The following is a 23,303-nucleotide window of genomic DNA, read 5'->3' on the forward strand; positions in this document are numbered from 1 at the left end:
TATGAAGTGCCTTGGGATGTTTTACTACATTAAAAGGTGCTATATAAATGCAAGTTGTTGTTGTTGAAGAGAGTACAAAAGCAAGGAAGTTATGCTGAACTTTTATAAAACATTGGTTAGGCCCCAGCTGGAGCAGTGTGTTCAATTCTGGGCAACACACTTTAGAAGGATGTCAGGGCCTTGGAGAATGTGCAGAAGATATTGACTAGAATGGTACCAGAGATGAGGGACTTGTTATATGGAGAGACTGGAGAAGCTGGGTTTGTTCTCCTTAGAGCAGAGAAGACCAAGAGGTGCTTTGATAGAGGTGTTCACAATCATGAGTGATTTTGATAGAGTAAATAAGGAGAAACTGTTCTCAGTGGCGGAAGGGTCAATAACCAGAGGACACAGATTTAACGTGATTGGCAAACGAACCAGAGGCATCATGAGGAAACACAATGAGTTATTATCTGGTATACATTGCCTGAAAGTGTGGTGGAAGCAGATTCAATAGTAACATTAAAAAGAGAATTGGATAAATACTTGAAGGAAAAATAATAAAGGGCCAAGGGGAAGAGCAGGGGAGTGTGATTAATTGGATAGCTCTATCAAGGAGCCGGCACAGGCACTATGGGCCAAATGGCCTCCTTTTATGCTGCATCATCCTTTGATTCTACAAAAATGCGGTGGTTCGCTGTGCTGCCCAACCCTTTTCTAAAAAGCAGTGTAGTGAAGTATTTTGCAAAGCAAAATGTAACATCTGGTAGATAGATTATGGAATAGCTTTTGTGGGGAAGAGAGTAACTCCTCACAGGAAAAATCTTAAGAGTTATCATGGGTTACTAATGTATGCCTTATAGCCATAATTTTCAAGCACGTTGCTTCCTATTTTGGCTGCAAGAACTGCGTGACCCAGTATGGAAAGAAAATGGGGCTAAAGGAGAAACCAAAAGGGTAAGAAAGTTTGGTGAAGAGAAAAAGATGATATCAGTCGCTTTTATCAAATGAAAACAGACCAAGGTATCTCTTACCTGAAAGAATTAGGATTAGAATGCTCTTGAAGCTGTATGTCTGAAGCAAAAGCATCTTCCTCATCATCACTGACCTGGCTCTCTTCTGAATCATACTCAATTTTGCTCTGTGATGGGGGAAGGAAGGGCTGGAGGAAGGTATATATGCAGTTTATAACAGTTGCAACTATTGATTAAAAATTTGATTCTAGATTTAACTTAAATGTACTGCAATATCTAGCCATTTATAGCCTTACCTTTGCATAGTTTTCAGTATGCATTTTTTATCCACCAACTGTGAAACTCATTTATTCTTTTTACATTTATTCCATATTTCCTAAATTATAACAGTGACTACACTCCAAAAGTACTCCATTGGCTGTAAAGTGTGTTGAGATGTCTGGTGGGCGTCAACAGTGCTATATAAATCTAAGTCTTTCTTTCTTTCTTTCTTTCTTTATGAATTGAATAAGCTGATTAGTAGGAACAAAAAACACAATACTATAGATGCTGGAGATCAGAAACAAAACAGAAAGTGTATGCACTCTTATGGCCCAGATATTACCGCCGAGGTGTTCCGTGCGGGGGGTGGGATTGTGGGGAGCAATGTTCCCCTTAAGCTGTGCGGCTGCTCTGCAGGTCCCACACAGCCGGTGAGCCGGGTTTTGAATAGAAAAACCGCGCGTGCGCAGAATTTTGAATGGCCCACGCAGATGTTAAAGGGTAACATTGGTGGAGATGTGCACTGGATAAGCTTGTTTGGTCTGGGGCAAACACTTCTGCTCCTCCTGGCCATAAGCAATGCACTTACCTCATGGATTCAGAACTTCTCAGCCGCCTGGGTTTCCCCAGCCCAGGGAATCCTGGCCGACTGTGGTTAAAAATAGAATCACTGTTAAAAAGAGGGTGTGCAGCCTGATTAAAATATTTCAATTAACAACCCATCTCCTGAGAGCAGATTGGTCGCCCACCCCTTGACCAGCCTCCGTTAAAACTGGAAGTAGGCGGGTTCGATGCGTGTTGGGTTACGGTTTCAGATTTTTAGCTTTTTAACCTCCCATCGAAACTAAACCCACCCGCTTTTAGGTTTTAAAAATGCCCCCTATATGTCTCATGTCTTATTTCAACACATTATGCTTCTTATTGTCTTGTACTAATAGTACTTGTGTCATTTAGCCTTCTCCTGTTCTCCACATCATTCTATTTCTTTTGCGGTGTGTGCGGCTATGTTGTTTTTTCCACTCCTCCTTTCTCTTGTTCTGTTCCTTTTTAAATGCTGTTCATCTATAATTTCTTCCCGTTGTATGAAGGGTGCATACACAAAACATTTTGTCTATTCTTTCCAGATGGTGCCTGACCAGCTGCGTGTTTTCAGCATTTTCTGTTTTTGCTTCAGGTGCAACAGAGTGAGAGAGGCACCATCTATAAGCCACAGGATGTTGAGAGCTCAGTATCCGAGATAGGATTACAACTTCAAGTTATATAAAAGGCAGTGCAGCTTTAAGAAATTGTTGACCTTAATTGCCTTCAATCAGGAATGACCCAGCCAGAATAAAAGGCACAGAAATGGTTCAGTTGGAGAGAGGTGTTTGGAAAGGAAGGAACTGAGAGAGATAAGAGGTAGACTGGAAAGTAATATCTATCACTGTCTTGTTCATCGATGCAAGACACCACAAGGGTGAATAAACCTCACTTGCTTTAAGATATAGTCTGCATTCCTAATTAGCCACTGGTCCTGAGCCTGCAATCAGCTTGTTACAAAGTGTTTGAATATGAAATGAACACAAAAATTAGGCTATAGTTGTCTGTAAAGCAATTCAGCTTTTAGGCAAGAAGCATGAAAATACCTGTGCCATCCAGCAAATTTACAAAAAATATGCATACTCCAAAGAGTGGTATGGCAGATATGTCTAAATTATTTTGGCTGTAATTAACAACGGCAAATAATGTACATATTGAACAACCCCAATATCAATAATGTCTCGGCAATGGTACTGTAGTGATTATGTAACTGGACTAGTAATCCAGAAGCCTGGACGAATGATCTGGAGATAGGAGTTCAAATCCCACCACAGCAGCTGTGAAATTTAAATTCAGGTTAATTGAATAAAAAGCTAGTATCAGTAATGGTGACCATGATTGTCATAAAAACCTATCTGGTTTACTAATGTCCTTTTAAGAAGGAAATCTGCCACCCTTACCCGGTCTGGCCTATATGTGACTCCAGACCCATCATCATCATCATCATAGGCAGTCCCTCAAAAGAAGACTTGCTTCCACTCTAAAAGTGAGTTCTCAGGTGACTGGACAGTCCAATGTGGGAATTAGAGTTTTTAAATCACAGGTGGGAGACAGTTGTTGAAGGAAAGGGTGGGTGGGGAGTCTGGTTTGCCGCATGCTCCTTCCTCTGCCTGCGCTTGGTTTCTGCATGTTGTCGGCGACAAGACTCACAGCAATGTGGTTGACTCTTAACTGCCCTCAAATGGCCTAGCAAGCCACTCAACGGTATCAAACTGCTAGCACTATGGGAGTACCTTCATTCCCTGACTTGTGGTTCATGTAGCTCGCTCATCACCACCTTCTCGAGGGCAATGAATAAAAAAAAATGTGCATTCTCCCAAAAGAGTTTTTTTTGTTGTTATCACCATTTTGTTGATGTTTACCTGGCGAGTTTCCATATGCATTAATATGGTCACAGTCCATCAGTTCCAATACATAATACAGATATATTTTAACCTCTTTGTGTGTATTTTAATGGTTTTCAATGACCTGATATTAATCTTGTTCAAACATTTAAAAATTATTACCTTTGCTATGAAGTAATCCCAGATACTAAGCTCAGGTGGGATAAACTTCTCTTTATAAACTGGAATCTCCTGGTTGACAACTCGAGGGGGATGGCCTTGTGAGGCTGCTTTGGATTCTCTGCTTACTGTTCTTGATGTCATGCGCTTGAAACGGCTGTGATGCTGATCATCAGAGGGAGGAGTAACTACTGTAAAGGAAGTAGAGAAAGAGTAATATGCAATGCATCACATTTTGTTTACCTATTTGTTGTGGGAACAGGTTTACCAGAACATAATAGCCATATCAATGCAATTTCATAATATTTTCTTCCACTCACAAAAAGCAAATTGAAAACAGGCCAAAGGATAAGCACTTCAGCTGTAATATCAACAAGTACAAATACAAGTGAATGATAGTACAATTACACATCAGCCTCCTTCACACAAGACAACAAACATACAAATTCATACCAACACTCCCCAGTACCGAAAGTAAATTTCTCTAATGAGCACATCTGTTCAGAAGAGGCTAATATAATAATGTTTGCATATAACCTCCATTCTGCAGTATAGATATGCAAATACATGCAAAAACTGAAATTTAAGGAATGAAAATGCCAACTGGTTAAACAGAATTTTTAAAATTTCTTGCAAAAAGTCAGACATAAAAAGGAATAGAAAAGTTAATCAACAAAGTGTTATAATTAAAAAAAAATAAAATCTGAACTAGTTTAAAAAAAATTAACTACTGCTTTTCTTGTATAAAACCAAAAATGGTGTGCTGTCTAAACTTCGGCAGTATGATAGCAATATATACAGAATTAGTACATGCATAGATAGTCTTTCTGTGTACTTAACCAGAAGCATATTTTCCCTTTCTACAGGTAACCATTTTGCAGCTCAATCAGACCAACATTGACAAGGTTAATATTCATGTGCAACACACACTAAGAAATTGCAAGCATTTTAGGTTTTTCACTGTTTGAACATGATGGACACTTTTGCATGGATTTGTTTGCATTCAAATAGTTTAAGATTTCAAATAGTTAGTTTAAAATGCAACAACTCCTTCACAATATTAGCTACCGGCATGTCTAGTATTTGTTTGGTGATAGTTAACTAGAATAGCTGTAACACAAAAATACTAGGCAGTCCAAGTATTTACTCACCAACCTCACCAGTAACCTTAACTATTTCAGCCTCAGACATACTGAAATGGTAGGGATGAAGCTGCAGCTCTGGGTCAGACAACTCTCCTACAGTTTCTATCGCTTCAGTGGAAAAGCAATGAAAAGTTGTGTGAAAAAAATAAAGCAGAGAGAAACATGAAAATAAAATGAAGATTCCCCATCGAAACAAAAGCCTCTTTCTGTGAATACAGATATTATAATATTTAAGGTAAAAGTAAATACAAATCATAATATATCCCTAGTTTCAAATACTGAGTAGCACTGTAGCACAGCACACCATGTTTTCATGGATTCAAATTCCATCACAATCTGGCAGCTAGAAAGTGTACTTTGTCAGAGCTATTCTAGCTACAAAATGAGTATTGCACTTCTGGAAAAAAAAGACCCAACATGTTTCAAGTGAACTGATCAACCCATTTCTTAAACATTAGTTTTTATTTTGCAGTAACAATTCAGCATATTCACATAGGAAAATATCTGGCCAAGTTATGAAACTGGAGTATAAGCACCATTTGCCTTGTATAGCTGCCCTGAAAATTCATTACTCTAATTATCTTGTATAATGGAGAATTTATGTACTGAAGGTGAGGAAGGGAATATCCTTTTTCACAATCTCAAGTCAGGTGCAGCACAAACAAGTACCATATAAAGCTCTATTCTGACTCAACAACACAAGTTAAGCTTAACCTCCTCCCAAATGTATCAGTATGATTGTTTTCTATTTTCCACAGTAGCTATCTTGTAAGAGTCTCTTTAAAACTGTCCATTTAATACCAAACTAGCAAATTATGGGTAGTACTTTTTGGAAGTGTACCCACATTCACTATGAATTGAGTTGAGACTGCCCCAAACCCATCATACCCGGAGACTCTCCATTGACTTTCATCCCATCAAAGCATAGCGTCATTAAGTCTTCTATTTAAATCTTGTAAGAAATACTCTTTCAACAAGGAATAAAAACCTTTCATCTTGCAACAAATGTATCCACACTTAAGCCTACATGGATAAATATATAAATATTTTAATAAAAGTTAAAAAGGAATGTTATTATATGTTGTTGTATGGAAGAGCTGTGTGTCCAATTGTTATTGATCCACCATATAACCAAATTCTTAAACTAAAGTCGATAACAAGAATCTTAAAAACAGAAGCAATAAACGGTTATACTAGTTCATGGTTAGATTTCTGATTTCAAACAACATTTGGTTTGAAGAATAACTCAATTATTTACTTGCATCATGAATAGCATCATGAGACATTAATGCTTCTGGCTAACCTTTAGAAATCTTACGCAACTAATTTTTTTGTAAATAAAGATTTTGCTAAATATACAAAACTAGAACCTCTAGGAGTCTGTCTACAAAAAACAGCATATTATCAGAGGTGAAACTGAAAGATCCAAATGCCAATTTAATCAGGAAAATAGACATTCACATTCCTGAATGGATATAACATTACAGTAATCCAACTTCAAATACTGTAAAGTTCCAGCTAATCATGCATTTCATTTCAATGAGACTGCAAGATCTTCTCTTCCAAGAAACAAAATTAAAAATGTGTCTTGTATTCACGGTCTTCAAATAATTTGCCTCAAACTAAGTGAAAAGTGGACAAATATAACTTCGCTCTCTACATATGCATGACTTGTAGAATGGTAACTACTTTTAAAGTTAAGGTTTGCTGTATGACGACAAAAAAAATACATTTATTATCTGAGCTTTCAGAAATAACAGATAGAAATAAATGGGTTTGATCTAATAACCATTGTGGAAACAATGTAGCAAAGTGCCCAAGGTTGCTAACTAAATATTGCAGGATACTTGACTTTAAAAGAGATCGGCAAAATGTAAACGGTGGTTGGGGGGGGGGGGGAAGGATAGCCCTGATAATAAAGTATCAGAAAATCAAGATGTAGAATTAGTTTGAGTGGAGCTAAGAAACAAGAAGGAGCAGAAAACACTGATGCAAGATGCAAGTAGTTTACAGACTCCCGTAACAGTAGTTGTAGTGTCAGGCGGGGTATAAATCAGGAAATTAGAGGATCAGAGGTGCATGTAACAAGGGTAATACAGTAATCCTGGGGGATTTTAAAGACTGGGCAAACCAAATTTGCAGTAATAGTGTGGAGGAGTTCATGGAATATATTCAAAATGGCTTTCTAGATCAGTTTATCAAGGAATCAACTAGGGAATAGGCTATTTTAGATCTAGTATTGTGCAATGAGAAAGGGCTAATTAACAACCTTGTAGTAAAGGAGTCTCTGGTGAAGAGTGATCATATGATAGAATTTTATACTGAGTTTGAGAGTGATTTCGTTAAGTCCGAAAGTAGGATCGAATGGCAAACATTTAAAGAATTCATAATTCACATTCCCATAAGGGGAAAAAAATAGAATTAGTAGTCCAACCATGGCTAACATGGAGTTAAAGATAGTATTAGATCAAAAAGGCATATAATGTTGCCAAAAAAGGATGGTGAGGATTTTAGAATTAAGCAAAGGATGACCAAGAAATTGAAAAGAAAGAATGTGTATGTAAGCTAGCAAGAGACATAAAAACAGATTGTAAAAATTTGGCAGATAGAGTGGGAAAATATGTGAGGTTATCCACTTTAGCAGAAAAAGAGAGAAAAACAATTAGCAATTTTTCTCCATTTAAATTATAAAGCACTGCAGTACAGAGGGACCTGGGGTCCTTGTGCATAAAACACAAAAAGTTAGTATGCAGGTACAGCAAGTGATCAGGAAGGCAAATGGAATGTTGGCCTTTATTGCAAGGGGGATGGAGTATAAAAGCAAAGAAGTCCTGCCACAACTGTGCAGGGTATTGGTGAGGCCACACCTAGAGTACTGCATGCAGTTTTGGTCTTCGTGTTTAAGGAAGGATATACTTACATTGGAGGCAGTCCAGAGAAGGTTCGCTAGATTGATTCTGGAGATGAGGGGGTTGACTTAGGAGGAAAGGTTGAGTAGGTTGGCTCTCTACTCATTGGAATTCAGAAGAATGAGAGGTGATCTTATCAAAACGTATAAGATTATGAGGAGGCTTGACAAGGTAGGATGCAGAAAGGATGTTTCCATTGATGGGGGAGACTAGAACTCGAGGGCATAATCTTAGAATAAGGGGCCGCCCATTTAAAACTGAGATGAGGAGAAATTTCTTCTCTGAGGGTTGTGGATCTGCGGAATTCGCTGCCTCAGAGAGCTGGGGAAGCTGGGTCATTAAATATATTTAAAGCGGAGATAGACAGATTTTTGAGCGATAAGGAAATAAAGGGTTATGGGGAATGGGCAGTGAAGTGGAGCTGAGTCCATGATCAGATCGGCCATGATCTTATTAAATGGCAAGCAGGCTCCTGCTCCTATTTCTTATGTCCTTAAAAGCTTCTATAGATATGCAAGAAGGAAGAGATTAGCGAATGTAAACGTGGATCCCCTTACAGGCAGAGACAGGAGAAATTATAATGGGGAATAAAGAAATGGCAGAGACACTAAACTAACACCTTGTATCTGTCTTTATGGTCGAAGACACCAATAACATTCTGGAAATAGTGGGGAACCAAAGAGAATGAGGAACTTAAAGAAATTAGTACTGGTAAAGAAACTGCATTGGAGAAAGTAATGGGATTACAAATTGACAAATCCCCTGGACCTGATGGCCTACATCTTACGGTTTTAAAAGAGGTAGCTACAGAGATAGTGGATGCATTGGTTTTGATCTGTAAGAATTCCCTAGATTCTAGAAAACAGGACACTGTAGACCAGTTAGCCTGACATCAGTAGTAGGGAACATACTGGAATCTATTATTAGCGATGTGGTAACAGGGCACTTAGAAAATTATAACAGAAACATAGAAAGTAGGTGCAGGAGTAGGCCACTTGGTCCTACCATTCAATATGATCATGGCTGATCATGCAACTTCAGTACCCCACTCTGCTTTCTCTCCCTTGATCCCTTTAGCCATAAGGGCCACATCTAACTCCCTTTTGAATATATCTAACCAACTGGCCTCAACAACTTTCTATGGTAGAGAATTCCACAGATTCACAATTCTCTGAGTGAAGAAGTTTCTCCTCATCTCGGTCCAAAATGGCTTATCCCTTATCCTTAGACTGTGACCCCTGGTTCTGGACTTCCCCAACATCGGGAACATCGGGAACATTCTTCCTGCATCTAACCTGTCCAGTCCCGTCAGAATTTTATATGTTTCTATGAGATCCCCTCTCATTCTTCTAAATTCCATTGCGTATAAGCCTAGTCGATTCCATTCTTTCTTCATATGTCAGTCCTGCCATCCTGGGAATCAGTCTGGTGAACCTTCGCTGCACTCCCTCAATAGTAAGAATGTCCTTCCTCAGATAAGGAGACCAAAACTGTACACAATACTTAAGGTGTGGTCTCACCAAGGCTCTGTACAACTGCAGTAAAACTTGCCTGCTCCTATACTCAAATCCCCTTGCTATGAAGACCAGCGTGCCATTTGCCTTCTTTACTGCCTGCTGTACCTGCATGCCTACCTTCAATGACGGATGTACCATGACACCCAGGTCTCGTTGCACCTCCTATTTTACTAATCTGTCACCATTCAGATAATAATCTGCCATTCTCTTTTTGCAACCAAAGTGGATAACCTCACATTTATCCACATTATATTGCATCTGCCATGCATTTGCCCATTCACCTACCCTGCCCAAGTCCCCCTGCAACCTCATAGCATCCTCCTCACAGCTCACACTGCCACCCAGCTTAGTATCATCTGCAAACTTGGAGATATTACATTCAATTCCTTCGTCTAAATCATTGATGTATATTGTAAATAGCTGAGGTCCCAGCACTGAACCCTATGGCACCCCACTAGTCACTGCCTGCCATTCTGAAAAGGACCCGTTTATTCCCACTCTTTGCTTCCTGTCTGCCAACCAGTTCTCTATCCACGTCAATACATTACCCCCAATACTATGTGCCTTAATTTTGCACATTAATCTCTTGCATGGGACTTTGTCAAAAGCCGTTTGAAAGTCCAAATACCCCTGTTTTCCCTCTCCCTCCTTTTTTAAAAAGTGGGGTTACATTATCTACTCTCCAATCCATAGGAACTGAACCAGAGTCTATAGAATGTTGGAAAATGACTACCAATGCATCCACTATTTCTAGGGCCACTTCCTTAAGTACTCTGGGATGCAGACTATCAGGCCCTGAGGATTTATCGGCCTTCACTCCCTTCTATTTCCCTAACAGCATTTCCTGACTAATAAGGATTTCCCTCAGTTCCCCCTTCTCATTAGACCCTCGGTCCCCTAGTATTTTCGGGAGGTTATTCGTGTCTTCCTTAGTGAAGACAGAACCAAAGTATTTGTTCAATTGGTCTGCCATTTCCTTGTTCCCCTTTATGAATTTCCCTGATTCTGACTCCAAGGGACCTACATTAGTCTTAACAATCTTTTTCTCTTCACATATCTATAGAAGCTTTTGCAGTCAGTATTTGTGTTCCTTGCAAGCTTACTCTCATACTCTATTTTCCCCCTCCTAATTAAACATGATTGGGCAGAGTCAACACTGATTTATGAAAGAGAAATCGTGTTTGCCAAATGTGTTATTTTTTTGAGGTTGTAACTAGCAGGGTAGATAAAGGGGAACCAGTGGATGTCACGTACTTGAAATTTCAAAAAGCATTCATTAAGGTATTACACCAAATTAGGGCTCATGGGATTGGAGTAATATATTCGCATGGATAGAGGATTGGTTAAAGAACATAAAACAGCTTATTTTCGGATTGACAGGCTGCAACTAGTGGGGTACCACAAGGATCAGTGCTTGGGCTTCAGCTATTTACAATCTATATCAATGACTTAGATGAGGGGACCAAGTGTAACGTATCTAAGTCTGCTGACGGTACAAATAAGCTATGAGGCGGCGCAAAAAGGCTGCAAAGGGATACGTGAATGGGCAAGAACATGACAGATGGAGTATAATGTGGAGAAGTATGAAGTTATCCACTTTGGTCGGAAAAATAGAAAAACAAAATACTTTTACATGGAGAGAGATTGGGAAATGTTGGTATTCAGAGGGACTTGGGTGTCCTTGTACACGACTCACAGCAAGTTAACATACAGGTACAGCAAGCAATTAGAAAAACAAATGGTATATTGGCCTTTATTACAAAGGGTTTGGAGTAAAGAACACACAATTATATAGGGCCTTGGTGAAACTGTGTATTGTTGTAGTCTCCTTACCCAATTAAGAATATATTTGCCTTAGAGGGAATGCAACAAAGGTTCACTAAACTGTTTCCTGGGATGATGGGGATTGTCCTATAAAGAGAGATTGAGTAGACTAGGGCTATATTCCCTAGAATTTAAATGAACGAGAGGTGATCTCGTTGGAATGCAAAATTCTTGAAGGACTCAACAGGGTAGATGCTGGGAGGATGTTTCCCCTGGCCACGAAGTCTAGAACCAAAAGTCGCAGTCTCAGAGTAAAGGGACGAGATGAGGCGGAATTTCGTCACTCAAAGGGTTACGAATCTTTGGAATTCTCTACCCCAGAGAGCTGTGGATGCTTCGTCGTTCAGTATATTCAAGATAGATATCGATAGATTTTGAGATACTAAAGGAATCAAGGAATATGGGGATAGTGCGGGAAGATGGAGTTGGGTTAGATGATCAGCCATGATCTTATTGAATGGCAGAGTAGGCACGAAGGGCTGAATGGCCTACTCTTGCTCCCATTTCTTGTGTTCTTAAATCTGTGCAAGTCAAAGATAATGCAAAAGACATCATAAAATCTACTTTCAGAGAATTTAAATCGAAGATATTGGCTGAAGAGTATGCTAGAAATGGGTGAGAAAGGTGCTTTCATTTAATATATTGTCCTGAGTGACAAATTCAACAAAATTGTGCAGTTCTTTAGCTGGATGCCAATAGATATTGGAATACTAACTGAAGAATTACTCAATTATTTGCATGATAATGCTCTGAATTTAGGAGATATAAATGTAACGAATCAGGAAAGACTACTAACTCTAACCCTAAATACTGTCCAACTTACTTGTCTCAAAACTAAAAGAAAATATTGGGCACAATTGGAATGGTACAAAATGGTATCTCCTTACATGGTACCACGTGATACACAGCATGCTCCTCTTCCACTATCAGAGTTGCAGAAAAAGCTATTTCCTGAGTTGAACATTTTTTAAAAAACTATTAGCTTTGTATACCAAGATGTAATGGCTTTGCCATGTAGTATCTGATATTGACTTAGCCTCTTGAGCAGTTTATTGGTAAAAAAACAAAGTATTTAACTTCTTTTAGGTACCTGTAGTACTTGTAATTCTTTTATTTGTCATTGCTCACCTACTATAGGTGTAGTCAATTCAATGGGGTAATGTCATTAAGAATGTCTATCTTTTTAAGAAATCTTAATTTTTGCTTTACTGGTTCCTTTCATATGCTCTATAAAGTTTTACGTCATCAACTTTCAACTTAATTTTCAAGTAAGGATGCTGAGTAGCATATCATTATGCACTATATATTATATTAAGGTTTAAAAGGAAAACAATTTTTCCTTCAATTGGTTTCCTCCATTGATGGCTCTTTCAAAGTATTTTGACTGGAGGTCATACAAGGTGGGTCTCCATCTGTCATTTTCAGTTCTAGGAACGCTAACCGATTTGAAATCATTAATTACATGTGTGTAAATATAGGTAGAAGTCATTTGAAATTAATTGCAGGTAAACATAAACTTTGATCTCACAGATCATGTAATAGATATGGCACTGATGGGAAAGTTTTTTTCTGACTAATGAGGGTTAGTGAAAATGTAACAGTTACCTGTTGCACACTGCTGTTATGGCAATTACTTTTCCAGAAAGTTCTGGAGATGCAGATTTGTTTTAAAGGTTTTGTCTCAAGTGAAGTAAAATCTGGACTTCACTATGATGTGCATTATTCTGTACAAAGCAACAAATGTAACCCAATTATTTCGTTTTAAAATGAATGTTTACCTATTTTAACAAAACAGTAATTTATCCGGTGTTATTTCAAATGCAACACCATGTATTAGACAGAAAGTTTACATTTGAAAATGAACAAAATACCTTTCAAACTACAATAGTTCTCTCAGAATAATGTAAGGCTGGCATTTATAATGGGACATGATGAGCACCTGCAGTATACAATTTATATCTGATGACTGGACTTCACTGATGACTTGTGTGGAACCAAATTCTGATCTGGTCTGTGTAAGGTAGCATAGTGATTATGGGAGTTCAAATTCAATTTTAGTAAGTTATGAATTAAATTCAAGAAATCCATAAAAACTGCTGAATTGCGGCAAAAATCCAACTGGTTCACGAATGTTCTTCAGAGAAAGGAACCTGCCACTCCTATGCAGGACACTAGTCCTCACTACATAGTGACAATGTAACAAAGGATGGACAATGAATGTGGTCTTGCCACATCACCACACCTGGTGAACAAAGAAAAGAAAAAATGAGCATAATGATGGGAGATAAAAGCCATACCTCATGGATCCACATCATAGATTCTGATTTTATTGCAAATTTGGTGTAGTATTTAAAATTAAATTTTGAACATTTTAAATCTATGTGCACATTATATTAATGTCACTGAGTGGATTCTGAAGACATCACCATCAACAGAAACATAGAAACATAGAAAATAGGTGCAGGAGTAGGCCATTCGGCCCTTCTAGCCTGCACCGCCATTCAATGAGTTCATGGCTGAACATGCAACTTCAGTACCCCATTCCTGCTTTCTTACCATACCCCTTGATCCCCCTAGTAGTAAGGACTACATCCAACTCCTTTTTGAATATATTTAGTGAGTTGGCCTCAACAACTTTGTGGTAGAGAATTCCACAGGTTCACCACTCTCTGGGTGAAGAAGTTTCTCCTCATCTTGGTCCTAAATGGCTTACCCCTTATCCTTAGACTGTGACCCCTGGTTCTGGACTTCCCCAACATTGAGAACATTCTTCCTGCATCTATAACCTGTCTAAAACCCGTCAGAATTTTAATCGTTTCTATGAGGTCCCCTCTCATTCTTCTGAACTCCAGTGAATACAAGCCCAGTTGATCCAGTCTTTCTTGATATGTCAGTCCCGCCATCCCGGGAATCAGTCTGGTGAACCTTCGCTGCACTCCCTCAATAGCAAGAATGTCCTTCCTCAAGTTAGGAGACCAAAACTGTACATAATACTCCAGGTGTGGCCTCACCAAGGCCCTGTACAACTGTAGCAACACCTCCCTGCCCCTGTACTCAAATCCCCTCGCTATGAAGGCCAACATGCCATTTGCTTTCTTAATCGCCTGCTGTACCTGCATGTCAATCTTCAATGACTGATGTACCATGACACACAGGTCTCGTTGCACCTCCCCTTTTCCTAATCTGATTTATTTAAGTGCTGTTCTCTATTACATCACCACCCAATATTGCATTTCATGGTGATGACATAATTGAGTGCAAGACTAATCATAGCACCATCTTACTTTAAAAATATTATAATCTTTTAATTCATGCAATTTTAAAAGACATTATCAGAACGATTCATTGTAATAGATGCTACTGATAGAAGTGGTAGATGCTGAAAATCTGTGAAATTCTACTTAAATGTGTATAGCAAGTTGAATAAATTGACAGTTTTGATATGTTAAGAACTTGTTTAGGCACAGTTTTAACTTTACAATAATGTTTTGTTTTTAACACATCAAAGAAAGCATTTAAAACATTAGAAATGCAACGATTTTTCAAAAGTACAGACTAAAGCAATAATAAAAAGCAGTAATAAAACAAAAGTATGCAGTATTCACTTTTTTTTAAATAATTGCTTCCTATGCACAGACACTATATAAAATACTCGGGCCCTATTTATCTTGCCTGCTGCACTTGCAGAACACGTAGGATTGAAGATTGCAAGAGCTTTTGAAAACCCCACACAATCCACGGAGTACATTACTATCTGCTGTTGGCTATGCTCAGGTAACCCTGTCAAAATAAACAAGCATCAATCTGCTGCTGGAAAAACATGAAGGCAATACATAAAGAATTACAAACAGTGGATACTGAACAAATGTTTATCATGCATTGCTCTTATTTCCGTGAACATAGCTATTTGCATGCATTAAGTGCTGACGTACTACCAAACAATAGGAGTGAGTACATGAATAGTAACACTTAAATTTGGGAAAAAACCCACAAAGCATTGAATTTTAAAAGGCTGGAAAATCAGAGTAAACCGTTTGGAGCTCTTAGTTTCATTATCGTATTCATGCTAAAAACATTTAATTTTAATTTAAATTATAATTCGGATACACAAGCATTAGAGAATAATAAATCTGAGAGACCATTGCCAAACTATTTTTACTCAAATAGTCTGCTGCCCATCATGTGTGCACAATTGTAAAGATAACCCGGATATACCAAATCTTTCTCTTGTAAGTATTGTGCAATAGAATTGTACAATTATTTGAGAAAATATCTGTACATGTTCTCCCCTGCTGAATAAAATATGGATTCTTAGAGTGAAAATAAGGCAGCAATCTTCATGAAGGTTCAGGGGACATAATGTGCAAAGCCTGAATAGCCTACAGCCATCAACTTTCTTGAAATCATGAAAGTATGCATTTAAAATATATGGTTTACATTTTACAAGAGAGTTTTATTTAAGGTTAGTGCCATCAGTACAAATATAAGCCATTAACGTGCTCTGTGTACTTGGTGAGTGCTAACATTTATATAGAGAGGATTAACGATAGCAACATAAAAACTATAGAATATTGAGAAATAATCTACAGCTCATTACCAGGAAATGCTGTGCCCGAAAGGTACAGTATAAACAATGGTAACGGTGAAGATTGCTCGAATTTGAGTCTTCATAAGTGAAATAAACTAGCTTTGTACACTTTACAGTTTTGTATTCTGCCTACATTACTTGCAAAGATTAAAAAAACTTCAAATTACTTCCTCCTCCAACACAGACTCAAAGGCAAGTAATCTAAATAATTCACAACCTTATTTTGTGTAACAATGATCAGATTTTTAATTTTTAAAAAACTTCACAAAATGTCAAAATTTCAGAGATTAGAGTGCACTGAAAAATTATGTCCAACTGAATTCTGCATCAGTATTCACGAGGTCAACAGCAAAGGGGTTGTTGATGGTCCAAAGTTTAAAAATAATTTTGAGTCGCCAACCAACAAATGGTAACAAAACAGGGTGAAGCACTAAATGCCCACCATGTCACTTGGGGCTGTGAACATATGTCATGACATGCAAAACCACCTCCTCGATTCTGCAGTTTATGATGCCTTCACAAATTAAGAGAGAAAATGGTAGAAACCTGCAAGAGTGAAGCCAGGGAATTTATTGCCACTGGGACATGCTGGAGCAATTAAGAGTATGGCAACAGAAGACAAGTTGATTCTGAAAAAGTTATCACAATCCTGTGAATGGTTTCTAAAGGTTTGCAGTATGAACTTGGCTATTTTATTTTAAGGTTTTGGTTGCCTCATTATACCCACTCGATTTTGTACAATATTTTGCACTTGTTCAAAAAAAAAAGCATCCCACCTCACTTTACTGAGAATTAAAAGGATTTCAACTTGTATTTCTATGGTTCTGTTACTTAAAAATGTGCCCTTGTTTTTCTCTCCCTTCCTGGAGAAAACACCTCCTGAGGTTAAGAGAAAAGGTAGACAAACTGCTGCTAAGCCCATTTTACTCTAGACCCAGCTCCTAGTAGGCACACAAAGTCCAGTAACAATTTTCTCACCTATTTTCTCTGTCTCTTTTGTGGAAAGGTTGCTAGGCTGCTGCACAGTTCTTATTCACAACAGTGCAACTAAGATCAGGAACTCAGTGCAGTAGGGAATTGAATCTGTGCCCCACAATGCATAGGTGCTACAACACACTGTACTGCCTTGTCTATTCTTCATGTTCAAATATAATACTTGTTCTTATTACTACTGACTATTGAGGGAACTCAATGTATTGTTTAATGCTTGAGGACTTTATTGCAACATTTCTGGTTATATACACTTATCCTAATATCGTGCATCTAATGGCTAATATTTTTTGGTCTGCGCAAAGCTGACAACAAATTACACAACACAGCTTTTCAGGATACTTATGTAAAAAGTTAATACCATTTAATTCATTGAGTTCCTTCATGCCACTATTGTCAGCTAATTTTATCAGCATGATCAGTGCAGTACATTGGACTGTGTGTATAAAGCTGAGTCCAAGGTGATCTGGGAGAGTGAAGCTAAAGACTGAAATGTTAGATCTAAACTTCTGAATGCCATTGAAATTGGGAATGGAGCAAAAATATTCTACCCAGTTGGGAGATTAGTCATAGCCAATTATTTAACAAAATGTAGATTCTCACTACAAATTGACTATTATTTACAAAAATACATTGCTGCAACAAAATCTCCAAGAGAAAACCATTTGAGAATATTTAAAAAAATGTTCATACAGTAAGCAGGATACTCACAACTGTTAATTTACAGAGCAAGATAAACAATATCTGATTTAATTGTTTACTGGGTTTCATTTTCTGTGCTAATGTACTTATCAAACTGAAAAAAAGCTCCAACAGTAATCCTTCACATTTTTGACACACAAGATTCTGAAGGGGATTGACAGGGTAGATGTTGAGAGGTTATTTCCCCTGGCTGGAGTGTCTAGAACTTGGGGCAGTGTCAAGATAAGGGGGAGGTCATTTAAGACAGATGAGGAGGAATTTCTTCATCAGAGGGCTGTGGAAGTCTCTGAATATATTCAAGGCTGAGATAGATAGATTTTGAGAGTCTCGGAGAATCAAGGGATATGGAGATCGGGCAAGAAAGTGGAATTGAGGTCAAAGATCAGCCATGATCTTAGTGAATGGCGGAGCAGGCTTGAGGGGCAGTATGGCCTACTCTGCTCCTATTTCTTATGTTCTTAGCAATGAATTTTCAATAAGGAAATTCCAAACAAAAATAATAAATGCTGGAGAGACTAGAGAAAACTTCTTGTAGAAAATTCTTAAGTAATATTGAAGGAGGATAAATAGCATAAGATAGTTTTGTTGGAAGATACCTGATTTACCAGATAATATTGTTACATAGATTTTTGTTCTTGCAATGACTATGGGGATGAAAGTTTTGGTTTTGTTCTTGGTAATATAAATATATTACTAAATAAAAAGTAAAACTGTAAATGCTACAAAACAAATTAAAATAGTAAACACTGAAAATACAGCACTGGTCCTTCAGCAATCAAAGAGGGCACAGGTTAACATTTTTCATTGAGATTTTTCCATCAGAGCTGATCAAATTTGATGAAGGTTCTTAACTTAAATGTTGTCTTATCTCTTCCTCGTATTTTCACTTTATTTCTATATTGCTGTTGCACTGGCAAGCACACATGCTAATGAACTGTATTAAATCAGAATTTTATACAAATACCATTTGCATAAACATAAGATGGTAAAAAAGTGAACAAACCTAGAACAGGCTGAGGCGGGATTTGGCTTTTCATAGGTACATGGGCACCTCCACCAAAAACTGCGGCCCACATCTTGCTGTTAAGAGGATGAGCTACAAGGCGGAATAGCTCATTGCTGGAATGTGTTCCCAGGCCATGAACAAAAAGACTAAGGTAAACTGCTGTCAACACCTCACAGAGTAGGACTGTCAATTTGGGCTTGTCGTCATCTCCAGCAGAATTTAAGAGACGAATGAGTTCCTTTATACCTGTAAATTAGAGTAGTAGAAAATATGTATTTCAGATTCTTCTGAGAAACATTATCATCACTATTTATTTTTTTAGGAACATCTTTTAGAAATATTGCTGCATTTTCTTCATTTGTTAGTTCTCCCTATCTCTCATATCTTAAAGGGCAGCACTACTTACCTAATGCTAGAAACGGGAATAAATGTGGAAGGAGCACACAACTGTAAGAGTGAATAATTGTACTGAAAAATTAACAACCTGCTGCTGCAATGACAAAACAAAACTTCCATAACAAGGATTAATATTTAATGGGAGTTGAGGATCCATATAACATCAATTTCTAACTAGTGTGGTGATTTCTCCTCCCACCTTCAAATTTAGACAACAGCCTATTTAGTGGTGCGTGGAGGTCGAATGAAAACATAATATTTTCAAGTTATACAACAGACTATTTTCCCACTGAATAAAAGGAATAATAAATATCTATCTATATATAACTTTTACCTGGCCATTGGTCAGGGGAAGTATTGGGAGTTACTGTGCCATCTAAACTTGCTGCTCTGTTTGAACGTTGCTGTGTAAACAGAAAGCTCTGATAGACCATTCCAGTGAACTGGTTTGCATATGAAGAACTGAAAGAGATAAAACACAAGTTTATTTCCTTCATTGGAACATTAGCTTATGTGATCCCCAAAATGACTATCAATTCATATTAAAATCTCAGGCAGAGGAGGAAACTATGATAGAAAAGAAAAAGACAGAGCACCAGGCAGCGAGCGAGAGAATGAGAAAGAGAGAAAGAGAGAAAGAAAGAGAGAGAGAGAGAGAGAGAGAGAGAGAGAGAGAGAGAGAGAGAGAGAGAGAGAGAGAGAGAGAGAGTGAGAGAGAGAGAGAGAGAGAATGAGAGAGAGAATGAGAGAGAGAGAGAGAGAATGAGAGAGAGAGAGAGAAATATATCACAAGGTACTTAAAAATGAGGAAGGCTAGAAAGCAAGAGCACGAGAGTGGAAATAAGACCAAGATCATGCATGGAGTTAAGTGGTTGCAACAAAGGAGGGCAATGCAGTGCATGGGCCAAAATGTTGTATGACAGGCATAGAACATACATATAACCCAGTTTAGGTCGTGGTGGGAGTGGTGAAGCGGAGAGGGGGCATTATTGAGAAACTGAACAAATAAGTACACGCACAAAAGACAGAGTGGGAAAGATGAAGGGGCAAGTGAGAAATAGAGTCCTGGTGGAAGCAGGATAAGTGAGCACTGCGTTTCATTATGGGGATGAGTATGTGAAGGAAGCAAAAGTTTGTTTTGGATTGGGGAAAATAACAATGTACATGTGACTGGATACATAGGACAGGAAGGTAAGGAATGGGGCCAATAAAACAAGTGGACTAATGAAGGATAGGCATGGTGAGGGTGGTAAAGAACATCTGAGAAATAGAAGGAGGGAAGACAGTGGAGGAGGGAGTCCATGCACATCTAGGGAATGCAAGGTGGAGGATGGAAGGAATGCAGTAATAAGTGGAGAACAGCAGCAAATAAATCAAATAGGAGAGAGTGGTGAGAAGGGAGAATATGTCCACTCAGCTAAGGAAGAGAGGAGGACAGAGTGGAGGACAGAGTGAGGAGTGGGCTAACTCAAGAATGGACAGTGAACAGGCAACAGGAGGATAGAAGAGAGAAAACATATATGCATCAGCAACAGACAGAGCATGATGCATGTCAGATACATTATGAGATCAATAGATAAGGGACAAAAGAAATGCAACAGCAAGAGAAATTTTAAGATTACGAAGCTTTCTGTGTAAAGTCAGGAAGAAATGTACTTAAGAGCTAAGAGTTATTTGAGGTTGTAACTAGCAGAATAGATAAGAGGGGGAACCAGTGGATGTGATGTATTTAGATTTTCAGAAGGCATTTGATAAACTACCACACAAAAAGTTATTAAACAAAATTAGGGCTCATGGGATTGGGGGTAATATACTAGCATGGATTGAGGATTGGTTAATGGACAGAAGAGAGAATAGGAATTAAAAGGGTCTTTTTTGGGTTGGCAGACTATAACTAGTCGGGTACTGCAAGGATCAGTGCTTGGGTCTCAGCTATTCACAATCTAAATCAATGATTTTGAGGAGAGGAGTCCAAGTTTTCTGATGATACAAAGCTAGGTGGGAATGTAAGTTTTGAGGAGGATGCAAAGAGATTTCAAGGGATATATAGAAAGGCTAAGTGAGTGGGCAAGAACATGGCAAATGGAATATAATGTGAAGTTATCCATTTAGTAGGAAAAATAGATAGAGAGAGTATTTTTTTAAATTAAGAGATTGGGAACTATTGGTGTTGAGGGACCTGGATGTCCTTGCACACGAATCACTGGAAGTTAATATGCAGGTACAGCAAGAAATTAAGAAAGCAAATGGTATGTTGACCCTTATTACGAGAGGATTTGAGTATAAGAGTAAAGATGCAATTATATAGGGCCCCACCTGGAGTATTATGTACAGTTTTTGGTCTCCTTACCCAAGGAAGGATATACAGGTTCGACCTCCCGAATCCGGCAACCTTGGGACTGAGGCCGAGCCGGTTTTCATGTTTTTCCGGACTTGGGAACGTATTTCTGATGTCACGAATCCAGAATCACCCGAGCCCAGGCCTCCGCTATTTCCGGATTTCAGAATGACAGAGGCTTGGGGGGGGGGGGGGGGGGGGGCAGGTGCTCGCCGAGGAGCTGTTTGGGTCGCCGGCCCAGTCGATGAGGTCGTTGGGCGGGGCCAAGTGCCGAGAAAGTGTTCGGACGGGGTCTGCTGCCGAGGGCTGATCGGGCGGGGCCCCACCGCTGAGGAGGAGTTCCTTGTCTGGCCCGAGGTAGGTGGGGTCGGGCAGCCGAGGTAAAGGGGAGGGAGGGGGGCCGGGGCGAACGAAGTTGGGCCGAAGTCGGTTTGCTGAGGCGGGGGGTGGAGGTTCGGATATCGGAACATTTTCCAGTTTCCGGACGACCCCGCCACGGATCTGCCCGGTGTCCGGATTCCGGAACTCCAGATTTTGGAGGTCGAACCTGTACTTGCCTTAGAGAGAGTGCAACAAAGGTTCACCAGACTGATTCCTAGGATAGGGGATTGTCATATGAGGAGAGATTTAGTAGACTAGGCCTATATTCTCTAGAGGTTGCAAGAATAAGAGGTGATCTCATTGAAACATACATTCTTACAGGACTTGACAGGGTTGATGCAGGGAGGATGTTTCCCTTGGCTGGGGAGTCAAGAACCAAGGGTCACAGTCTCAGAATAAGGGGTCGGCCATTTAGGACTGAGATGAGGAGAAATTTCTTCATTAAGAGGGTGGTGAATCTTTGGAATTCTCTACCCCAGAGGGCTGTGGATGCTCAGTCATTGAGTATATTCAAGACAATGCTAGAGAGACTTTTAAATAGTAAGGGATATGAGGATAGTGCAGGAAAGTGGAGTTGAGGTAGATCAGCCATCATCTTATTGAATGATGGAGCAGGCTCAAGGGGCTGAATGGCTCCTAATTCTTATATTCTTATGACCCTGCTGGAAAGTGCATGCATGTGGATATTGGGTGAGGACAGGATTGAGTTCTGCTCTGATACTATCCCGAAGTCAAATATTCTTTCAAGACTCATTCTCAGGGCTTGCACGTGTAAAATAGTCACTTGTTACAAGGTATTGGATATTGCCTGGCACCCGTGAAATTCTAGTCCTGCAGGAGTGAATATCTTCATAAAGGGAAGAAATCTGATCAAAAGAAAATAAAGACTTCACCTCAATACACTGCATTTACACTTACCTGTAACTGTGGCCATCACAAAGACACTGGTAGAGGCATGCAGACAGAGAAGCTGCTACAGTGTGCATTACATAGATCTGAAGGAAAAAATAAGTTGATAAGTATTCAGTTGAAGCAACAGTACTGCATATTTGTGGCTGCTACTCAATACTGGCAAAATAAAATTCACTTCTTTTTAAGCACATTATGTACAAAAGCTTTATTAGAAGATGCAAAGTTACCTAAATAATTGCTAATTGTGTGATTAAGTACAGTATGCTTCATTCACATTTTAAATCCACTATAATACATCAACAAAAAGAAGAAAGCCATTGGGTTATTTAGACATTTCATTCATAGGAGCTAATTCAGTTGTAACTGCTACCCTTCAAAAACAAATAACTGGTGGTGAGTTCATGTAAGATTGTAGGTATCAAGCTTGTGCTTTATTGCAGTTGTTTACAGCTCCAAGGCTTAAAAGTAGCACATGCCACCCCGGAACTAAAAGCTGCTATCCCCATATTAATCAAACCAGAAAGACAGTAAGTGACTACTTATACAGTAAAAGGCAACTAAAGAAAAATAAAATAGTTTCACCACAAAGATCTCGCAGTTACCAGAAAATGTGTATTGGTTTTATTCTGATCTTTTGACAGTTAAATCGTAACATTTTCAAAAGGAACATGGTGTTTATGGGAAGAAACTACTTATAAATCCAGATAAAATGTTAAGAATATTTTATTCGGGGCATCAAGTTAGTTCATGGGCAGAAGGGCAGCATCATAAATTCCACTCTTCAACTTGTCGAAGAGTC

General features: G+C 38.8%; 1 protein-coding gene across 1 annotated transcript in view; it reads right to left on the bottom strand.

Moving 5' to 3' along the window:
• Positions 1-22,587, bottom strand: part of LOC139242912 (dmX-like protein 1) — a gene marked incomplete at both ends in the record, with an annotated part of 48,022 nt that extends 25,435 nt beyond the window's left edge. Inside the window, 6 exons of the mRNA XM_070870549.1 lie at positions 1,014-1,141; positions 3,800-3,987; positions 4,948-5,049; positions 18,475-18,723; positions 19,208-19,335; positions 22,511-22,587. Of these exons, the coding sequence (XP_070726650.1) occupies positions 1,014-1,141; positions 3,800-3,987; positions 4,948-5,049; positions 18,475-18,723; positions 19,208-19,335; positions 22,511-22,587 (872 nt within the window). The remainder of the gene's footprint in view (positions 1-1,013; positions 1,142-3,799; positions 3,988-4,947; positions 5,050-18,474; positions 18,724-19,207; positions 19,336-22,510) is intronic.
• Positions 22,588-23,303: the final 716 nt, after the last annotated feature.

Source organism: Pristiophorus japonicus, unplaced genomic scaffold, assembly GCF_044704955.1.
Source record: "Pristiophorus japonicus isolate sPriJap1 unplaced genomic scaffold, sPriJap1.hap1 HAP1_SCAFFOLD_1535, whole genome shotgun sequence".
NCBI classification, from domain to species: Eukaryota; Metazoa; Chordata; class Chondrichthyes; family Pristiophoridae; genus Pristiophorus; species Pristiophorus japonicus.